The following is a 17,675-nucleotide window of genomic DNA, read 5'->3' as shown; positions in this document are numbered from 1 at the left end:
TTTTATAGATTTATCTTTTATAGAAGCAATGCATGTGAATATTATTACCATTAAAAGTAGAGTCAAATCATTAGGCAAACTGTAGTCTTTAATTCTTTTAGAGCTAGCAGTGCAAACAGTTTTCTTCCTTGAATTATAAGCCCATACACTGCACTGTGCAACACAGTTTACATGTTTGGTACATACATTGCCAGCTCGCCAGCTGTTTTTCCTTCTGAATGCTAATTTATTCAGGATTAATAATCTAATAACTATTAACAATTAGAAATATTTCAAAAGCATAAATGTCTTCAGTACAAAAATGGTTACATTTGATATTTATTAACTTGGTGGATAAGATTATTCTAAATCCAGTTTAAGGAAAGCCACATGAAAAAAACACTGCATCAAGAATCACAGGTGAAACCTAGTTACAGGTAGGTAGTCGTGTTGGTCTGCCGCAGTCGAAAAAAAATAATAAAAAATCCTTCCAGTAGCATCTTAGAGACCAACTAAGTTTGTCACTGGTATGAGCTTTCGTGTGCATGCACACTTCTTCAGACGTTCAAGAGTACATTACATCTCTTTCAGTTGAATGTACATTTCTAGCCACATTCTGATGCCACAAGTAACATGTAAATGCTTTTAAAATGTGTGAATACAGCTGGATTAGGTTACAAACCACTACAACATTTCTTGCAATCTCTGCTGAAGCAATTTGTCTTCTACCCATTTTACATATACACAGTAAATTATATACAGTTAGGATCCTGGGTACATACCAATTCCAAAATAGCTAAGAAGTTTGTTATGTGAATTGACCTTTATTATAAGTGCCACCAGCAAACAGTAAGTTGTACTTTCTGTAGAGGCAGCATCTAGAAAATCCTCACAAAGAGATGAGAATATGGTATGTTGTGTGGAAGGTATATTTAGGATAGAGTAGGAGAGAAGCTTGAAAGAAGAAACTGAAAATCAGTTGGAGCAAAGCATATGAGACGGAGAGCAATGTAGTTTGCTGTGCATGAGAGGGTTATATGTAGTAAGCAGGTAAAAGGTATGTTAGGATCCAAAAGGCTTTATTTAAAGTTGCTTACTATGTGTGCTTGGGGGCTTTTAACTTCTTCTTTTTGGTAGCTTCATCCTTCCTCTGGATAAGCTGCCTTGACAGCTCTGGAACAGCATGTTGGAACTTGATCTGATCCAGCTGAGCTCTTCTTATGTGTAAATTGTAAAGCTTTTCTTTGAATACTTCTCTAATTAAAACACAGAAACCATTTCACATAGAAAAATAGTCTGTTAGGGAGACTGTGAGGCATGATAAACCATTTCCCCTGACATGCTACTTTTCCATGTAAATCCCCCCCACATGGGGAAACATTAAAAGTACAACATGTACACACCCATTGCTACCCTAAAGTGGTATATGTTGCCCTTAGGCAGATCATTTACACAAAAGCGCTATTTGTTCTTTCAATAAATTTCACATTACTCCTACCTAATTTTTCAGGTAAATGAAAGTATGTGTGTTGGAAAAACATTGAGGTGGTCAGAATAGTACATTTATGTTCAGAACAGGAGCTGCCAGGCTAAGGAGGGGCTAGGGATCAGAACCAATGTATTTGGGTGGGGTAACATCTCAGAACATAATACCTCTATTGTGCTCCACCTGAAGACAATCAGTTTCACAGCATAAATATGTGGATGTCCTCAGAAGTAAGCCCCACCAACTTCAGTTGGGCTTGCCCCCAAGTAAGGATTGTGTATAGGACTCTAGCTTCAGTCAGGGCTATTTCAAATATCTCCCACCCCACACAGAAAGCATTTCCATATAGGAAACATGGAAGTGTGTGAAATAGCCCACATGGCAGCTGAAACCACCCATTTGCTCATTGGGAGGATCTTCCTTCTCCCAAGTCAAAGCTTTTTCTGCTTTTCCACCGCAGCATTTTAATGAAGTTAAGACTCGCATTTTGTAGAAGGTATCAATAGGCAGGTCTCCATTTGGATCGGCGTATTTCAGTGTTGTAATTGGAGTGTATAATGTGTTGGTCTGGTGGCGAAAAGGAGGATTTTCGGCCAGAATTATCTTCACTGTATGCTGTAAGAATGAGAAAAGAAGGCATGATAACATTCTGGAATTGCACCAGACTCTGTGTGTGCGCACGCAAATATATTTGGAAGTGGGTGGAGAACACAAGGAGGAGAAAAAACACAGGGGAATAAAACCAGCACTTTAACTCAATATTGCTATTTGGGTTGCTTATGTTGTTCCAGCGATGATGTTTTGAAAGTGATCTAACTGAAACACACCCACCCACACCCCTCCCTGACTATTTTTAATCTGAAACTGCTGTATCAGTGACACTCTCAGAACATACCCTCAAGATAAGTGTCCCCTACCAGTAATAGAGTACTCCTAGTTTCAAATGTGTTATTTGTTTCTGGAAAAATTGGGACCGAAGAAATAGAATGAAGCTTCCACTATCACCCGCCCACTCACCACCAATTGTGTGCTCACCGCAGGTGTTGCTAACATGTTATTGCCCATCGCCAATCTCCTGTCCACTCACCACCACAGCTGCCAATCCCCCGCACGCTCACTTGCCGCCAATTGCGCTTTTGCCACAGCCATCGCCAACAATCACTAAAGTTATTGAGCTTGGGGAGGGGGCACAACCGATCTCCCCGCCCACTTGCCGCAGACAATTGCCCCCATGCCCCACTATGCATTCAGTATCCATGTATAAGAAGACCCCCAATTTTTGCCTAACATTTTTTTGGCAAAAAACATCATCTTATACACAGAAAAATATGGTACATAACATAGTAACAAAAACACACACCACCGTTTAAAAAGGTCATAGACTGTTAATTAGTCAAAAACCTGGGAGAAGAGGAATGTTTTTGCCTGACGCCTAAAGATATGCAATGAAGATATTATCCACTTGAGCTCATCCTGAACATGCAAGTGATTTCGGTAGGTAAGATGCTCAGACAAAGGTTTGTTGGCGCATTGCCTAGTTACATTTAGCATTGGCTAGACTCCTGCTGCCTAAAATGTTATTACTCACATTAACAGAGCCTTGTGAGTACAGATATTTTTAGACTTGGCTATCACTTCCCCCCACTTTCATTGGATTGTAATTTCATCAGAAGCTGATGCTCAGCAATTGCCAGTGGCATAATGTCTCAATGTCTCAAGGCTGGTGAACCATAATTATGTAACCCAGTCTTAAATTCCAAAAAACCTTCTAATGCATTACCTCTGCTATCTCTTCAGCTGTTTGTCCCAGGGTCTGGAAAATTTGCTTGTAATTTTTCAGGTAAATATTTACAAACATGTCTGCTGTTTCTTTATCTGCAGCTGAAAGATCCATGTTCATCCCATCTTCAAACACTTTTCTTTCAAACTCTGTAACTACAGGCCCTGGTTCTATTAAACTTAGACTGTTTGGGAAAATAAAGAAACAGGATATATTGTGTAAGTCATCTACTATACGCAGAAGATGGTAGATGCAAACCCTTAGTTACTGTGCATAAATTGGCAAAGAATAAAGCCATGCAACATAGTGCTTGATTTTAGCATTAATTTTAATCCATATCCAGAAGTGAACATTCAAAATCAAGGGTTTGTTTTCTTGCATTTGCATCTTGCATTTCACCCTCGCCTTAGTAAAAGGCAAAAGATTTATACAATCTGGGGTCAGCAACCTAAGGCCCATGGGCCACAAGCGGCCCATGGGGGTCGTTTAACCGGCCCATGAGCCACCCCTGAATCGAGCTGCCTGCTCGGCGAGTCCCCGCGTACTATGCTAAACCGGCACAGTGCGGTGTGGGGACTCGCTTCCACTGCATCAGAAATTGCGTCTGTATAAACGCAGACGCCAGAAATCGCATTTGTGATCCAGTCCATGGAGGAATGTTCGTTGGAGTGAACCAGCCCAGGCGGGGTAAACCTTGCTGACCCCTGTTCTAGACACTCTGCCAGTCAACATCCGTCTGTCTCAAGAGACAATGGAGTGCACCTCCTGGGGTGAAGTCAAAACTGCTGCTTTAGCAGCACCTAAGTAAATTTAAATTAAAGTAATCAATGAGCCAGGCTGATACTTACTTAACTTTAAACTTGAGCGCTTGTATGGCTAAACTTTCACAGAATCCTTCCACCGCAAATTTAGATGCAGCATAAACATCATTGAACAAAATCCCTATAGATTTAAAAAAATGATGATGAAACCGTCATGTAAGAGGCTCCTGTGTATCATACAGAACATCAGATCAACATCATTTTATGCTGTCAGCATTACAAATGGTTTTTTATTTAATTAGAGTGAATCACTGTCAAGGCCAAGAACAAGGAACAACGGACGTACATTTATTTTGCCCCTCTTTCACCTCTTGCCCAAAAGATTTTACAACAAAGCTCATTTACTAAATGGGATGAATGCACATGCCATCCTTCTTTCAAATCACCTCCAGTTTTCAGGAAAGGGGATGGAAAAGACACCAGATGGTTCCCATTCCTTAGGTTAGGCAAATGTTTCTAAGTCCATGCAAACCAAAAGCGTTTCAGATAACATTTTGGATAACACGCATCTTGCCGTTGCTTCACCATAAATCTCCAGCCCAGTCCTTTCCTTCAGAAGGGCTTGATGCAACACTTCTGTGCAGTCTTTGCTGTTGCTACGTCACTGTGGCACAACTCCACTGACACAACGTTCTGGGTTACAATGCCACAAATAAGGGCATTGTGTTGCAAGAGCAGACTTTGCTCTTTAGCTGCAGATTGCAGCTCAGTTGCCTATCGGACTAAAATCATCGTCATCATTGATCTTGTTTCTAGTATTTCTTGCCTGAAAACCACAAGCCAGCTATCTGACATTCCTTTACTTGAATAAGGGAGGAAGGAAAAGCCACAAAAATCACTTTCTGCTGAATCAGGAGCAGAGGTAACCAGGGCTGAGATGTTTCAGCGTTCGCAAAACTTCAACTGATGCCAGCGTTAAAAACTGAGGTATGAAAGCTAGGAGCTAAATGGCATCTTAAATCTAGCTTATGGGTGTAATAATGGAATGTCTAGGCACATTTTTGTAACAAGAATACAAAGCTGAAAATGAATGAACTGCAGCTAAAATATTATGTTCATTTTTCACATGATCTAGCCCACCCCCACCCCCTAATATTCTACGAGGGTCTTTTCTCCAGTCTTCAGTGAGTAGCTGGAAGTGGGGAGACAGAAAAAAGTCCTCCTTCCCTTACACTCTGCAGTTTTAATCTGAAATCTTAGGTGCAGTACTGCACCCAGAGCTCAGAAACTGCTTGTGCTAATGAAATTCCTTGATGCAAAATGCACCACCCTAGAACAATGGGAATTTCGAACACTGGCTGATGCAGAATTAATTCTGGGGAAGCACAAAGGCTAAAGGTAGTGTTGCCACTTAAAATGGGATAAAAATGTAGGATGAGATGGCTCTTGAAGAATATGGGAACGTAAGAGCCTTCTGGATCATTGAGCCCAGCATCCTGTTCTCACTGTGGCTAACCAGATGCCTATGTTAGATGCCCATAACCGGGAGCCTATTGCAAGAGTCCTCCTCCTGCGGTTTTCAGCAACTGACATTCAGAAGCATATCTACCTCCAGCCGTGGGATCAGAGCATAGCCATCATTAAACTGCAATACACGCTGCAGTAACTAATTAGATGCAATATTACTTTGCCTTGTACTCCCATGACACTGCTAATAATCACAATATGGCCACTTTTTCTCTTCTTCATGTCGGGAAAAATCTCCTTCAGCAGTCGGACCAACCCAAAGAAGTTTGTATCCATCACGTTTTGCATCTCTTTGATGGTCTGGCATTCAATAGGTCCAACGAGTCCCATGCCGGCATTGCTAACTGTATAAATACAAAACAACAACAACAACAACAACAACAACAACAATAAGCCATCATTTGCCACTCAAGTTGCTCTTATTTTTTTCGTGTGCAACAAACGTGTGGGACCACCCATTAACTCGGGTCTCTGGCCAGTTTACAACACTAAAACACAACCTACAATAAAAAATGTAAACCATTGCAAATCTGCATCTAAAAGCTAGTAGGAACCCAGCAGCATAAAATCAGTTTAAAACAAGCAAGGGGTGGAAATTAAAAGCACGAAATGTGTAACTTGAAAGGGGAATAAAAAATCTTTTCCTTGGCCTTTATGGGGAGGGTATTCCATAAACTAGGCACCACCACCAAAGAGGCCTTCCCCCTTGTCACTACCCATCTCAGCCCATTAAGCAGAGGAACCAGGACAAAGGCTCTTATGATGTCCATCTCAAGGACCAGGCAGGTGCCTATGGGAGACCGGATCCCAACATACCAGTGCTTTGCCATTCGCACCGGCTTCCAGCCTGTTCCCAGGCCTGATTCAAAGTACTTGTTCTAAGGTTTGAAGCCTTAAATGCCCGGGGACCAGATGACTTGAAGGGTCACCATCACCTAGCTTTGGACCAGCTGAAATTTCCAGATCATTTGCATCAACCTAGGGCAGTAATAGGGACCCAGGTGGCGCTGTGGTTAAACCACTGAGCCTAGAGCTTGCTGATCAGAAGGTTGGCGGTTCGAATCCCTGTGACGGGGTGAGCTCCCGTTGCTCGGTCCCAGCTCCTGCCAACCTAGCAGTTCGAAAGCACGTCAAAAATGCAAGTAGATAAATAGGAACCGCTACAGCGGGAAGGTAAACGGCGTTTCCATGTGCTGCTCTGGTTTGCCAGAAGCGGCTTTGTCATGCTGGCCACATGACCTGGAAGCTATACGCCGGCTCCCTCGGCCAATAATGCGAGATGAGTGCGCAACCCCAGAGTCGGTCACGACTGGACCTAATGGTCAGGGGTCCCTTTACCTTTACCTAGGGCAGTAATACAACCAGGAGTTACCAGAACGGCCAGTTATTGAGGATGAAATGAGTGGAACTACCTTGAGCTCCTGGGAGGATTGGTGGGATATAAATGTAACAAATAAATATAAATTTTTACATTTAGCATTATATATACATAAAATGAATGCACCATTGGTATTCATTACTTGCCTAGGATATCAATCCGTCTTCCTGGGATGCTACTGACACACATTTTAATAGATTCTTCACTGCACACATCCAGCTGTTTAATCTCTAAGATGTTTCCAACAGTATTGCCTGCAGCTTCTATCAGTTTATCCTGTTTGGCCAGATCCCGCATTGTAGCATAAACTGCAAAAAAAGGGAAAATAAATATCACAAACAGCAGTATTTAGCCTTTCATTTCAGAAAGGTTATGAAAATTAGAACACCGATTACATAAACCTTCAGCTCCAGATTCTAAGGTACTAGAAACACGAATATATTTCCATTTTTAAGAAAAGGCTTACTTCCATACAAGTGGATAGAGGATTGTGACCGTTTTTTTAAAAAAAAAAGAGAGAGAGAGAAATAATCAGCCAACATTAAAAATAGAAATATTCCATCAATTCTAATTTAAACATATAGATTAAAATAAACAGCTCCTGTGTAGCTTTGTTTTAAGAGCAAGCCCCACTAAACTGAGTGGGACTTACTTCTTAATAAGCATAGGACCAGGCTGTAAAATAATGGAGGCTAGTGACATTTGGCTTCTCCAAGAAAGAAAAACCCTTACACTTTTGTTTCTAAAATTAAATTGCAGAGACTGCAAGGATGCAAAGTTGCATCAATCATGCTATGTAAAGCTTTACTACTCAACATAGCTCACACTAGGTAATGTTCAGCAACACAGGTGAGCAAATTAAAGAGAGGAGGTGTTGTTACCTTTGAATCGTTTCTGTTCATCAGTGGCCATTTTTACAGCCAACGCCAGCCCAATTCCTGAGGAGCAACCTGTGATGAGCACAGTTTTTTGAGCCATTGTGGATGGTAGCAGATGCGCTGCAACGTTTCCCTTAGACAGTCTGTGGATAGTCTGGTAGCTTTGCAGGACAAAAGTTTAATACTCCCCTGGATGCTTTTATTCACAGGACTTTAGGCGTCAGCAAATCTAAAGGTGCATACCTGTGCATTACAGAGCTAAGAAGATAATCTCCGTATGGACAGCAATAAACAAAAATAGATGTTTGGGCATGGTTATATATAAAGGTTGCATAATCTGATGATGCATTGTAGGGAAGTTAGGCTTCAAGGTTTCAGCAGTTTTTAAACTGAAAATTTGAACAACAAAATATGAAGGGTGGGTTATCAGAATTTAAACAGGTAACAGGACTGGAGATCAACTATACCAAAACCTAGAGGACAAGTTGCAAGTTATATTTGCAAATTGCATGCATCCTTCAAATAGGTGCTTTAATTTCAAAAGATCTGAGGCAACTCAAATACAGTTGCCTCCTTAAAAGAAACTCAGTTGGGGTCTTCAGTCTTGGCAATCCCTATAACTATTATTGTTGGGCACAATCATTGTGGCCAAATTACATTATTGCTGAAGCTATCCTTTTTTTTTTTAGCCAGGTGTTGATGGCTGCTTGGACACTGAAGGACTAGCAGAAACATATCAAGGGGTTCCACAGCAGGGACACACCATCAAGGCTATCAAAGAATGTATGGTGGAGGCAGGCCAGGCTGGGGGTTCCTGGTCTTCCCAATTTAAACATGCCACTATGTAACACTTCACATTCAGCATCTAGAAAAGGAAACAACTTCCCTTCTGTTATGTGCTGCAATATCCGTTTTCTGTTAGATTTTCCTGCTGACATTTTTTTAAAACGCCATGTATTTTAAAAAAAGATTCATCATGAGTAAAGGCGGCTTGTTAAGAGCAAAAGGACATATGTAATAGCCCTTGATCTGAATGTTATTGCTAAGGGAGAGGCAGACATGAGAGGCTTATAGAATTATGAATAGCATGGCTTGCCCAGAGATACATTCCTCTGATCTCTTTCTCGTAACTGTGGGTCACCCAATAATATTAATTTGCATTGGGTTCAGAAAAACAAAAGGAAGGACTTATTCACACAACACAACCCCAAAATTCAATACCACAAGGTAAGCTGGTGCCTTTCAGTTTTTTTAAAAAATTAAAATTGGACAAATTTATGGATTTCCACCCTCCCCTCACATGGTAACTAGTGGGTATGTAATAGAAAAAGCAAGTGATACAATGTGTATTGTTTGTTTATTAATTCAATAATAATACATTAGCTGAAATATTCAAGTATCAGGAAAATAGTTTTAAATAAACCCAGATTCTTCAAATTTCTCTTTATGAGAACCCCCTACTGTACAAATTACTTCAAAACAGTAATAAAAAAATAGAATTGGGGTAAATAGGAAGGGATTATGAGTCACTATGTTTCTCAAATATGTACAGGGTTTGTATAAAATGGCACATCATTATATTCATGAAGACAACAAATCCAACAGCACACTGTTACTTCACAACTTTGTTCCTGAAACAGATATTAACATAGGCATTAACAAATGTGAAATTTATTCAGACCTCAAGTTCTAGTTAAAATGAATTACTGGTCTCATACTAATGACTTGAACAAGCATAATAATCACCCCACTGCCCTCCCCTCACTTGATGCAGAGAAGGCCTTTGATAGGATCTTATTGTCTTCCTGGGTAATTTACAAATAGGATACTCTCCCCCCCCCCATTCCTGGTAGTGAGATCAGCAGTATCCATGCAGCTGGTAGGGAACAAGAGATAATCTTATTTGTGGATGACAGTCTACTCACTATCACAAACCCAGAGAGATCCATCCCTACCTTGACAGCTCTCATAAATGATTTTGGACACCTCTTGGGACACAGCATTAACTGGTCTAAATCAGAACTTATGCACTTGATGTTAATATCTATCAAAAGCATTGAATTACATTATTCATAATGCTCTATTTGCAATTACAATCAGGTAAAAACTAATCCTGAAGAAAATTCCTCAAAATGGCTTTCAGGTTTAGGCTGCGCTCCTATGCACACTCACCTGATAGGTAAGCATTGACCAATGGAACTTACTTCTGCAAAGGATCATGCTTTTTATTTTTGATCAAGCTAGTGTCCTTTTTTAAAAAAGGGGGACCCTATATGCACTCTTGATACATTTGTAAAGTCTGTCCTAGAGGAACATTAATTAGTTAATACATCTTAGTAGTCATGCTTGCTCCACAAAATGTAACTCAAAGAGGGAACAATATTATCATTTCCCTGCCCCATCTCCAGACAAAGTGCACTGTGTCCTATTTGCCTAAGAAATACTATGGTACAGAAATACCTACTTGAATTGTCGTTTACATCAGGTGAAAATTATGGACAATTTTCAGAACTCATCTCTTTGTTGATATATTTTAGCATGCCACTAAGAGTTTGGAAGTCACTGCTATCACAAGTCTCATCGTCCTCTACAATGTGTGTCAAAGGATCAAAGGAGGATTCATTTGGACTTTTTGGTGAGTCGTGAATTGTGTCTGTTGGCTTCCTACAAATTAGCAAACAATCGGATGTAAAAATGTTTTTCGGTTTTAATAAATTTCCATCATCTTTAAAACCTGGATCATTAGTGCTCGCAGATTTTCTCTGACAATGCCTGTCAAAGTCTGGCTCTTGATCTAACCATTGATGAGTGGATATGTTTTGTGGGGCTGATAGTTGCTTGATGCTTTCTGTTCTTTCATGACCTGCAATTCTAGCTTGTAGCCTTGTTAATTCAGATTCCTAAAAATGTAAAGAAACAAATAACTCAACACTTTAAGATAATATTATGCCTTTCACATTAGCTTAGCAATATTTTCACACTACATTCGGTGACAATGTTTTCAGCATTTCCCTGTCCCACTTCATCAGCTGCTATCTACAGAGGGCAGGAAGACACTGAACATGATTGGGCTTCCTATTTCTTATTCTATCTAGATATTATCCAGGAAATGGGAAGACACAGGTCAACAACAGTCACCCCCCAAAAAAAATGTCTAGTCAGGCTCCAAACCAGGAGTGGGGACATTTTAAAGTCCCATAGTTGCATTCCATGGGGGTTGAACACCCATCACAAGTGCAACTAGAGGCAAAAGTGTGTGTGTGGTCCAAGATAGAACTAAGCACAGCAATGGATGGGACTCTTAGCTTTGGATTCCATCATGCAAAAGACAGGTTTCCACACACCCCTACCTTTCCATCTAGCCAAGCAAGAGGCATCATCAAGGACACATTCCAGCCAAGCAAAGACACTCTAGGATGATACAGAGTACAGCCAGTGAGAGGCAGGTTCTGGGGAGACGGGATGTGGTCTGGGGAGTATCAATGGCCAAATAGGCTTGGAGGACCATCTTTGGCCCCCAAGTCTCACAAAAGCCTAATTGCTAAAAATCTTTGTTAGTAAGTATCAGTGAAGGTGGATAATTTTATTAATTTCTCCTTGTACAGGGGATTTTTGTTATGCTGCCTTGTATGTCAAGAAAACACATTCTTGTGCTTACTCACTTTGAGAAGCAGAGCTTCGTTTGCTGCATCAATCATGTCATTTCTGGACTTAAGCTGTTCTTGTAGATTACAGACAGTGCCTTGTGCATCTTCCAGGTCTAGCTTCAGCTGTTGCAATTGCCCATAAAGATGATGAGATTTAGATATCGACTCCTTCCGTTTTGTTTCCTCTGTTTCATGTAAGAGTTTCTGAAGAGATAAAGGTAAGACAACAAATTATATTCAAAACTTTATGATCTGTTTATACTCTAATCTTATAATAGAGGCCTAGAACAAATAGCCTTATTAAGCTAATGTCCCAAATGATACATAACTGCGGAATTTCTTGTTCAAATGACAGTCTCCAAAATCAAATGTTCTGCATCAGTGTTGATTTAGTAATTTGATGAAGGTGCCTGAACTTACGTTTGGGAAGGGATGACAAAGATGAATGGTCCTGAAACATTTGGGGAAGGCCTATTACTGAGTAGTACAGCATCTGCTTTGCATGCAGAAGGTCACCGGTTCAATCCCCAGCATCTCTGGGTAGGGCTGGGAGAGAACGCTGCCTAAAATCCTGGAGAGCCACTGCCAATCACTGTAGGTTGGCCAATGGACTGATGGTATAGGGCACCTTCCTATGTTCTCCCTTATTTGCAATGCCAGAATCTAAAGTTTTCCTTTTAAACAAAGGTGCCAAGTAACGCCTATGGCCAGTCTCTAAAATTCCAAGATAAATATTAACTGTTCAGTTCTCATACATCCAAAAAAATACAACACATGTTGGTAAGAGCAATTTTGTTTTTACCTCTGATGTATAAGACTGCTTTAGTGAGTGTATTTCTGCTGAGAGCCTCCTAATCTCCGTTTGCATTCTTGCTTCTAACTGGGCTTCCCGTGCCTGAGCTGCCCCTAGTTGTTCTGCCAAATGATTTGTACGACTTTCCTAAAAGGCAATTATAAAATGAATAATATCAGCAACAATATTTTTATGCATACAGTGGTACCTCGGTTTAAGGACGCAATTGGTTCCAGGGAGCCGTTTGCTCCCCGAGCAGTACTTAAACGGAGTACCTCTTCCGTGCGTGCACAAAGTGCCGATAGAGCACTTCTGCACATGCGAGCGCCGCAGAAGTAAACACTTCCGGGTCTGTGGAGTACTGTACTCAAACCAAGAGTTCTCAAACTGCAGCGGACTTAAACCGAGGTATGACTGTATAGCATTGTCCTCCTTCCTCTATTCCCTTTCTGCTTTCAGGGAACCAATGAACCCCCATTAAAGTGAGGAAGCCATTGTTGCCCAATACACATTCAATTTGGTACAGGAACACTCCTGTATCGGGCCAATTCTGTTGACAGGAAGAACTATGAAAAACGGTTACTTTTTCATGCGAGAGGTGGTTCACTTCTTCCAGTTCAAGAGAGAGCCTATCCACATCTCTCTGAGCTTGAGCCTGTTGACGGCGACTTTCCAGTAGCTCCAAATGGACCTTTTTCATCTGTTCACGTTCTAGTCTCAGCTGCTGACCCAAATCAAGTATTTCTTTTTGCTGTTCTGCCATGAACTTTTCCTGTTCCTCCACCTTCTAAAAGGGGTAAACAATGAGCATTAACAAAACATAAGCATTTTTACACCCTTTTTTCCATTTTTAACAGACCATTCTGCTGCCATGCCTTATCAGATCCATTATCTGTGTAGCCTTCTGTCCTCACTATGATAAATAATCAGTAGCATATTATGAGACTTAAAAGACCACCATGAGATGAAGGGAAACAAGCAATGAGACCACAATCCTATAGACACTGTCAAATTGATGGATTCAGAGTACAAAAAGCTGCTTGCATGGGAAGGAATATTTGCTAATTACTTCTCTCTCCCTCCCCCCCATCACAGCCCTTGCACCTATAAAAATCTGCTATGAAGCATGGGAGGAGATAAATGAAAATTCAGACACCCCTTGCTTCCTCCAGCAGGAGCCTTCTGTTTACAGAAGAGCAAATCTGGACTCAACCCCTTCCATGAACTGGATATATTTCTTTCCCACCCTTTAAGGCTGATGAAAAATCAGATAGTGACTATAGTCACAGACAAAAACTATTATGCAAATAAAACTTACTTTCTCAATATCTGTTACTTTTTCCTGTTTTCTTCCAGTTTCCTTTTTAAGGCGATTGATCTCTTGATCTTGTTGAAGGATGTTCAACTCTTTCTCCTTAAGTTCACCTTTGGAATGCTGTAGCTTGCTCTCTAAACTCTCAATCTGGCAACAGGGTGTAGGACAGGATTACTTACTAAGAGAATTATCTGTTTTAGGAATTGTAACAACAGCCCCACAGCACATCTTATATACACTATGTGAATTAAACTCTGCAACTTCTGTTTAAAATCTACAGTTGGTCAGTTGCGCAGATTCTGTGACAGTATTTAGCTCTTCCAGTTTAGTTAATGCAATAGTATGCTTCATTAATTGTGGTTCAAATTGGCTCCTTCCCTTCCATTTTTTACCCTCATACATATGCAGTTTCAGGAAAGGCATCCTCAGAATGGGCAGGGCCTATAACTGCTGACACCAATAAAAGAAGGGGGTCACCTATGTGGTTGGTACAAAATTATGTTGCAACACCAATGTGTTTCATGTAACTGTTTTGTCTGTCCCACTAATGCAGTGGTAAAATGTACTGATTGTATATAGGCTGTCCAGGTAACATGTGTTGTGAGACTTCTTGTAATTCACTTGTGATTATGGCACTGTTCTACTTGTGCAACTGTTATAATTTTATGTACATTAATGGCACAACATGTATTGCTATGTTTAAAAAACTATGTTGTTAGTTAACACACACAGCCCATATACTGTTTCATGCTTCAAAACTTCCACAAGCTATTATATTAGTAAGGGTTACATTTGACTTCAATACAATATTTTTCACCCAACAATATATAATCAAAGTACCTGTCGGTTGGATTCCTTGATCTGCAACTCTGCTTTTTCCAAATTTCCTTCTAATTTAATTATTTTTTGTTCCAATTCTCCCCTATGCTCACGAACTGACATATCCAACTGTGTAACCTAAAAAGGGGAGAGAGAGAAGGCAAAAACACAAAACAAGTATTAGAAGATGCTTATCATGTATGAAATTATGCACCACAGAGTTGTGGTTATCACTTAGGCTCCCAAAATATGTATGAAGCTTATCAAAATTCATAAATTATACTGATAAAGTTCTAACCTGTGCTGCTCTTTGTTTCAAATCCCAATTCCTTTCTTTTAGTATCTTTTCCATCTCAAGGAGTTCTTGCCTTTTGTTCTCAAGTTCATCCTTGCAGTCTCTGCAATTTAAAATAAAAAATAAAGCATAAGGGTTTCCAATGTAATAGTTCGCAATGGTGATGCAGCTCAGTAACAAGGGTTCAGCCTACCTTAGTTCTTCTGTTAAATTCTCGATAGCAGCATACTTCTCCTCCAGAGCCAACTGTGCTTCCTGTAGCATATTCCGAAGTTCTTGCAGTTGTCTCAAACTAGTTTTTAGCTTCTTAGTGGCATTCTGCAGGTCATGCTCCAGCGTTTCTATTTTCTGCACAGAATCCTTTTGCTGTGTCTCAGCTTGAAGCAGTTTATCTTCTAACTGTTTCACTGTAGTGCATATGGAAAGCAGAAAAGAAAAGGAAGTGTGTGAGTATGTGTGTGTGTAGACTGAGGACTACATACTGAATTCACAGCTGGGTTCTAGCAGTGAAAAGGCTAGCATCTGTTCTAGTCATACATATTAGACAGCTCTACAAAGATTCTACAGCAGGCATCCCCAAACTTCGGCCCTCCAGATGTTTTGGACTACAATTCCCATCATCCCTGACCACTGGTCCTGTTAGCTAGGGATCATGGGAGTTGTAGGCCAAAACATCTGGAGGGCCGCAGTTTGGGGGTGCCTGTTCGACAGCCTTGTTCCCTGTGGCTTTCTTTCCTGTAGGCTTACCATTCCAATGTATATTATCCCTGAGAAACACATCACATTCATTTCAAAGTAGTTATTGAAAAAGCACAGTAAAGAGACTACCTTGCTGCGTCTTTTTCTGCAATTCTTCATGTTTCTCCTCCAAAGACATTTCCAAGTGGTCCAGCTGTGTTGCTTTAGCGTGACCATCTCGTCTTAAGTGAACTAACTCTTTCTCCATGTCTATTAGCTCATCTTTACATTGATCCATCTCTATCTTAATTTGCCTAAACAAGCAGAATTAGAAAATCTCAATCAGTAACTGAAATATGTGTGTTCTTAATGCTATTCTGAGCAAAATTTGGATCTATGGCACACTGAGTTTGAACTTGAGTATTTAAGAAGTTGGAACTATGTATCTGTCTCCAAGTGAGATGGGTCTGCAACAGCACAATAACCTATACCAGCCTTCCCCAAACTGTTGCCCTCTATATGTTTTGGACCATAACTCCCATCAGCCCCAGCCTGCACAGCTGATGGGAGTTGTAGTCCTTGATGTCTGGAGGGCAGCAAGTTGAGGAAGGTGGGCTTAAGCTACCAGGCCCTTAATGCTTGAACTAACATGCTTAAAAAGTTCTGTTCTAGAAAACTCTTCTTTCAAAAATGATAATTCAGAAAAAGAATTTAAAAGTAATGATATATGCAGTATAGAGATTTAAAAGGACCCATCCACAGAAGAGTATTCTGAACCTACCTGATTGTGCCTGTGAGTTCTGCTATTTTTTGTCTTTTCGAATCAGCTTCTTCAGAGACTACATGGAGATTCTCGGTAGTTTTTCTCAACTCTTCCTCCAAAATTTCCTTCTGTTTTTGAAGTGCTTGCTCTAATTTTAATACCTATTTTTAAAAGGATTTAATAGAGGTAAGTGTGTAGACATACACAGAAAAGCACTGTTGGGCTTCATTTGCAGGTATACATCCCCTGAAACCACAAACACATATACACGTGTGCAAGTTTGTGTATCTAGCTTTATCTTAAAGGCCTTTGATTACTGTTTGCCCAATGGTTATTGTTCCTCTCCTTTGGAAATAATTGTTTTCAAGATACATGTATAATAACAAAAAATAAATGTCTGTTCACCTTCTAATTCACAGGAAAGAGCATAATTCTCCAATCAAAAGCCAACTAAGGCATAAAACTACTGAAGAATTACCAAAAAACAGTTCCAACAGAGAAGTTAATTTTAATGTAACAAGATTGCTGTGGAAATGATGGCTTAGAGACTGCTCAAGTGGTACTACTACCCTAAAGTCGATTTTTATTGGTATCAATGAAAATTGTAAAGCTTCCATATAATGGACAAAATGCATTATATGGATTTTAAAACATCACTCAAACATAATGAAACTAAAACAGGGAAGTGCATATTTGCACATTCCTAAACACCCTTAACTAAGGAATAAGCGGCAACGAACACAGTGGGACTTCTAAATAATCATGCATAAGATTGTACCTATAGCAACTGCCTATTAATATGCAAATAAGCTTTTACAAACTTCAGAAGAAGAAAAAAGTTGTGCCATTTGCATAATCCTGTGTACGTGAATTTTGCAAATCTGACTGCAGGATATAATGTGTACAGACCTATGCTGCACTTGCGCCTTTACAGAGCACATCCAGTGGCAAATACAGGGTGAGTCCTTTAAAAGAGGCCCCGTGGATACAGAGTACACATGTTCCACAGGGGCTCTTTTAAAAGACTCACCCTGTATATAAATAAACTAATTCTATATGGCCAACAGGGCTTTAGGCACGTGTTCCTCAAATAGTAGCCCCTCACACTTCACAGTAAACTATTTTGATAGAGAAAGCATTTTCAAGAGCAGCATATGGCATAACATAATTTTGTTTCCCAAATATACATGGTACATGAAAGTGTATCAAATAGTAACATGGACAATATAAATCCTTTACTGATCATTAACATTTATCACGAAGCCTGTACCTGCTGTTGGAGCTTAATTTGGCTATCTTCTAATTCACAATTCCTAATGCTTTCCTGGTTTAACATTTGCTGCTGCTGCTGCAGTGTTTGCTGCAGAATGAAGTTTTGTTCACTAGTTGACTGAAGATTGTTATTTTTCAACTTTATTTCTTTGTGCAACCGCTGTATCTGGAAACAAATAAAAATGATGAAGGACTAATACTTTTGAGATATGTTCTCAGCTTGCTCCCATTTCATCATTTATAGGAGAGCGGCCTGACAACATACATAAGCTACTGCTAAAACACACATCACAGAATTTCATTA

At 40.0% G+C, this 17,675-nt stretch overlaps 2 protein-coding genes and 1 long non-coding RNA gene across 5 annotated transcripts in view; 1 reads left to right on the top strand and 2 right to left on the bottom strand.

Moving 5' to 3' along the window:
- Positions 1-92: 92 nt before the first annotated feature.
- On the bottom strand, positions 93-9,015 carry LOC118088289 (retinol dehydrogenase 8). Its single transcript, XM_035121724.2, is given in 7 exon segments — positions 93-1,954; positions 1,957-2,080; positions 3,246-3,429; positions 4,094-4,187; positions 5,698-5,877; positions 7,058-7,219; positions 7,793-9,015. Coding segments are annotated over 7 exon segments (927 nt in total). The 5' UTR covers positions 7,890-9,015; the 3' UTR covers positions 93-1,868.
- On the top strand, positions 4,732-17,373 carry LOC118088290 (uncharacterized). 2 transcript variants are annotated; one of them, XR_009557874.1, is made up of 4 exons: positions 4,732-4,993; positions 10,327-10,424; positions 11,548-11,654; positions 16,519-17,373. It is a non-coding gene; the product is annotated as an uncharacterized LOC118088290 (long non-coding RNA). The 2 variants fall into 2 exon arrangements; XR_004692975.2 differs by lacking the exon at positions 16,519-17,373 and having other exon boundaries at positions 11,548-11,682.
- CCDC18 (coiled-coil domain containing 18) overlaps positions 9,128-17,675 on the bottom strand; it is a 30,630-nt gene continuing 22,082 nt past the window's right edge. For both annotated transcript variants that reach the window (XM_035121720.2, XM_035121722.2), the window contains exons 18-28: positions 17,370-17,537; positions 16,118-16,260; positions 15,487-15,650; positions 14,852-15,065; positions 14,662-14,761; positions 14,385-14,501; positions 13,548-13,691; positions 12,813-13,016; positions 12,239-12,376; positions 11,452-11,640; positions 9,128-10,689 (exon numbers count right to left, since the gene is read on the bottom strand). In XM_035121720.2, the coding sequence (XP_034977611.2) occupies positions 10,282-10,689; positions 11,452-11,640; positions 12,239-12,376; positions 12,813-13,016; positions 13,548-13,691; positions 14,385-14,501; positions 14,662-14,761; positions 14,852-15,065; positions 15,487-15,650; positions 16,118-16,260; positions 17,370-17,537 (1,989 nt within the window). In that variant the 3' untranslated portion in view covers positions 9,128-10,281. The remainder of the gene's footprint in view (positions 10,690-11,451; positions 11,641-12,238; positions 12,377-12,812; positions 13,017-13,547; positions 13,692-14,384; positions 14,502-14,661; positions 14,762-14,851; positions 15,066-15,486; positions 15,651-16,117; positions 16,261-17,369; positions 17,538-17,675) is intronic.

Source organism: Zootoca vivipara, chromosome 7 (assembly GCF_963506605.1).
Source record: "Zootoca vivipara chromosome 7, rZooViv1.1, whole genome shotgun sequence".
NCBI lineage: Eukaryota > Metazoa > Chordata > Lepidosauria > Squamata > Lacertidae > Zootoca > Zootoca vivipara.
The sequence above is the reverse complement of the archived record's forward strand: the minus strand, read 5'-3'. Positions and strand labels throughout refer to the sequence as shown.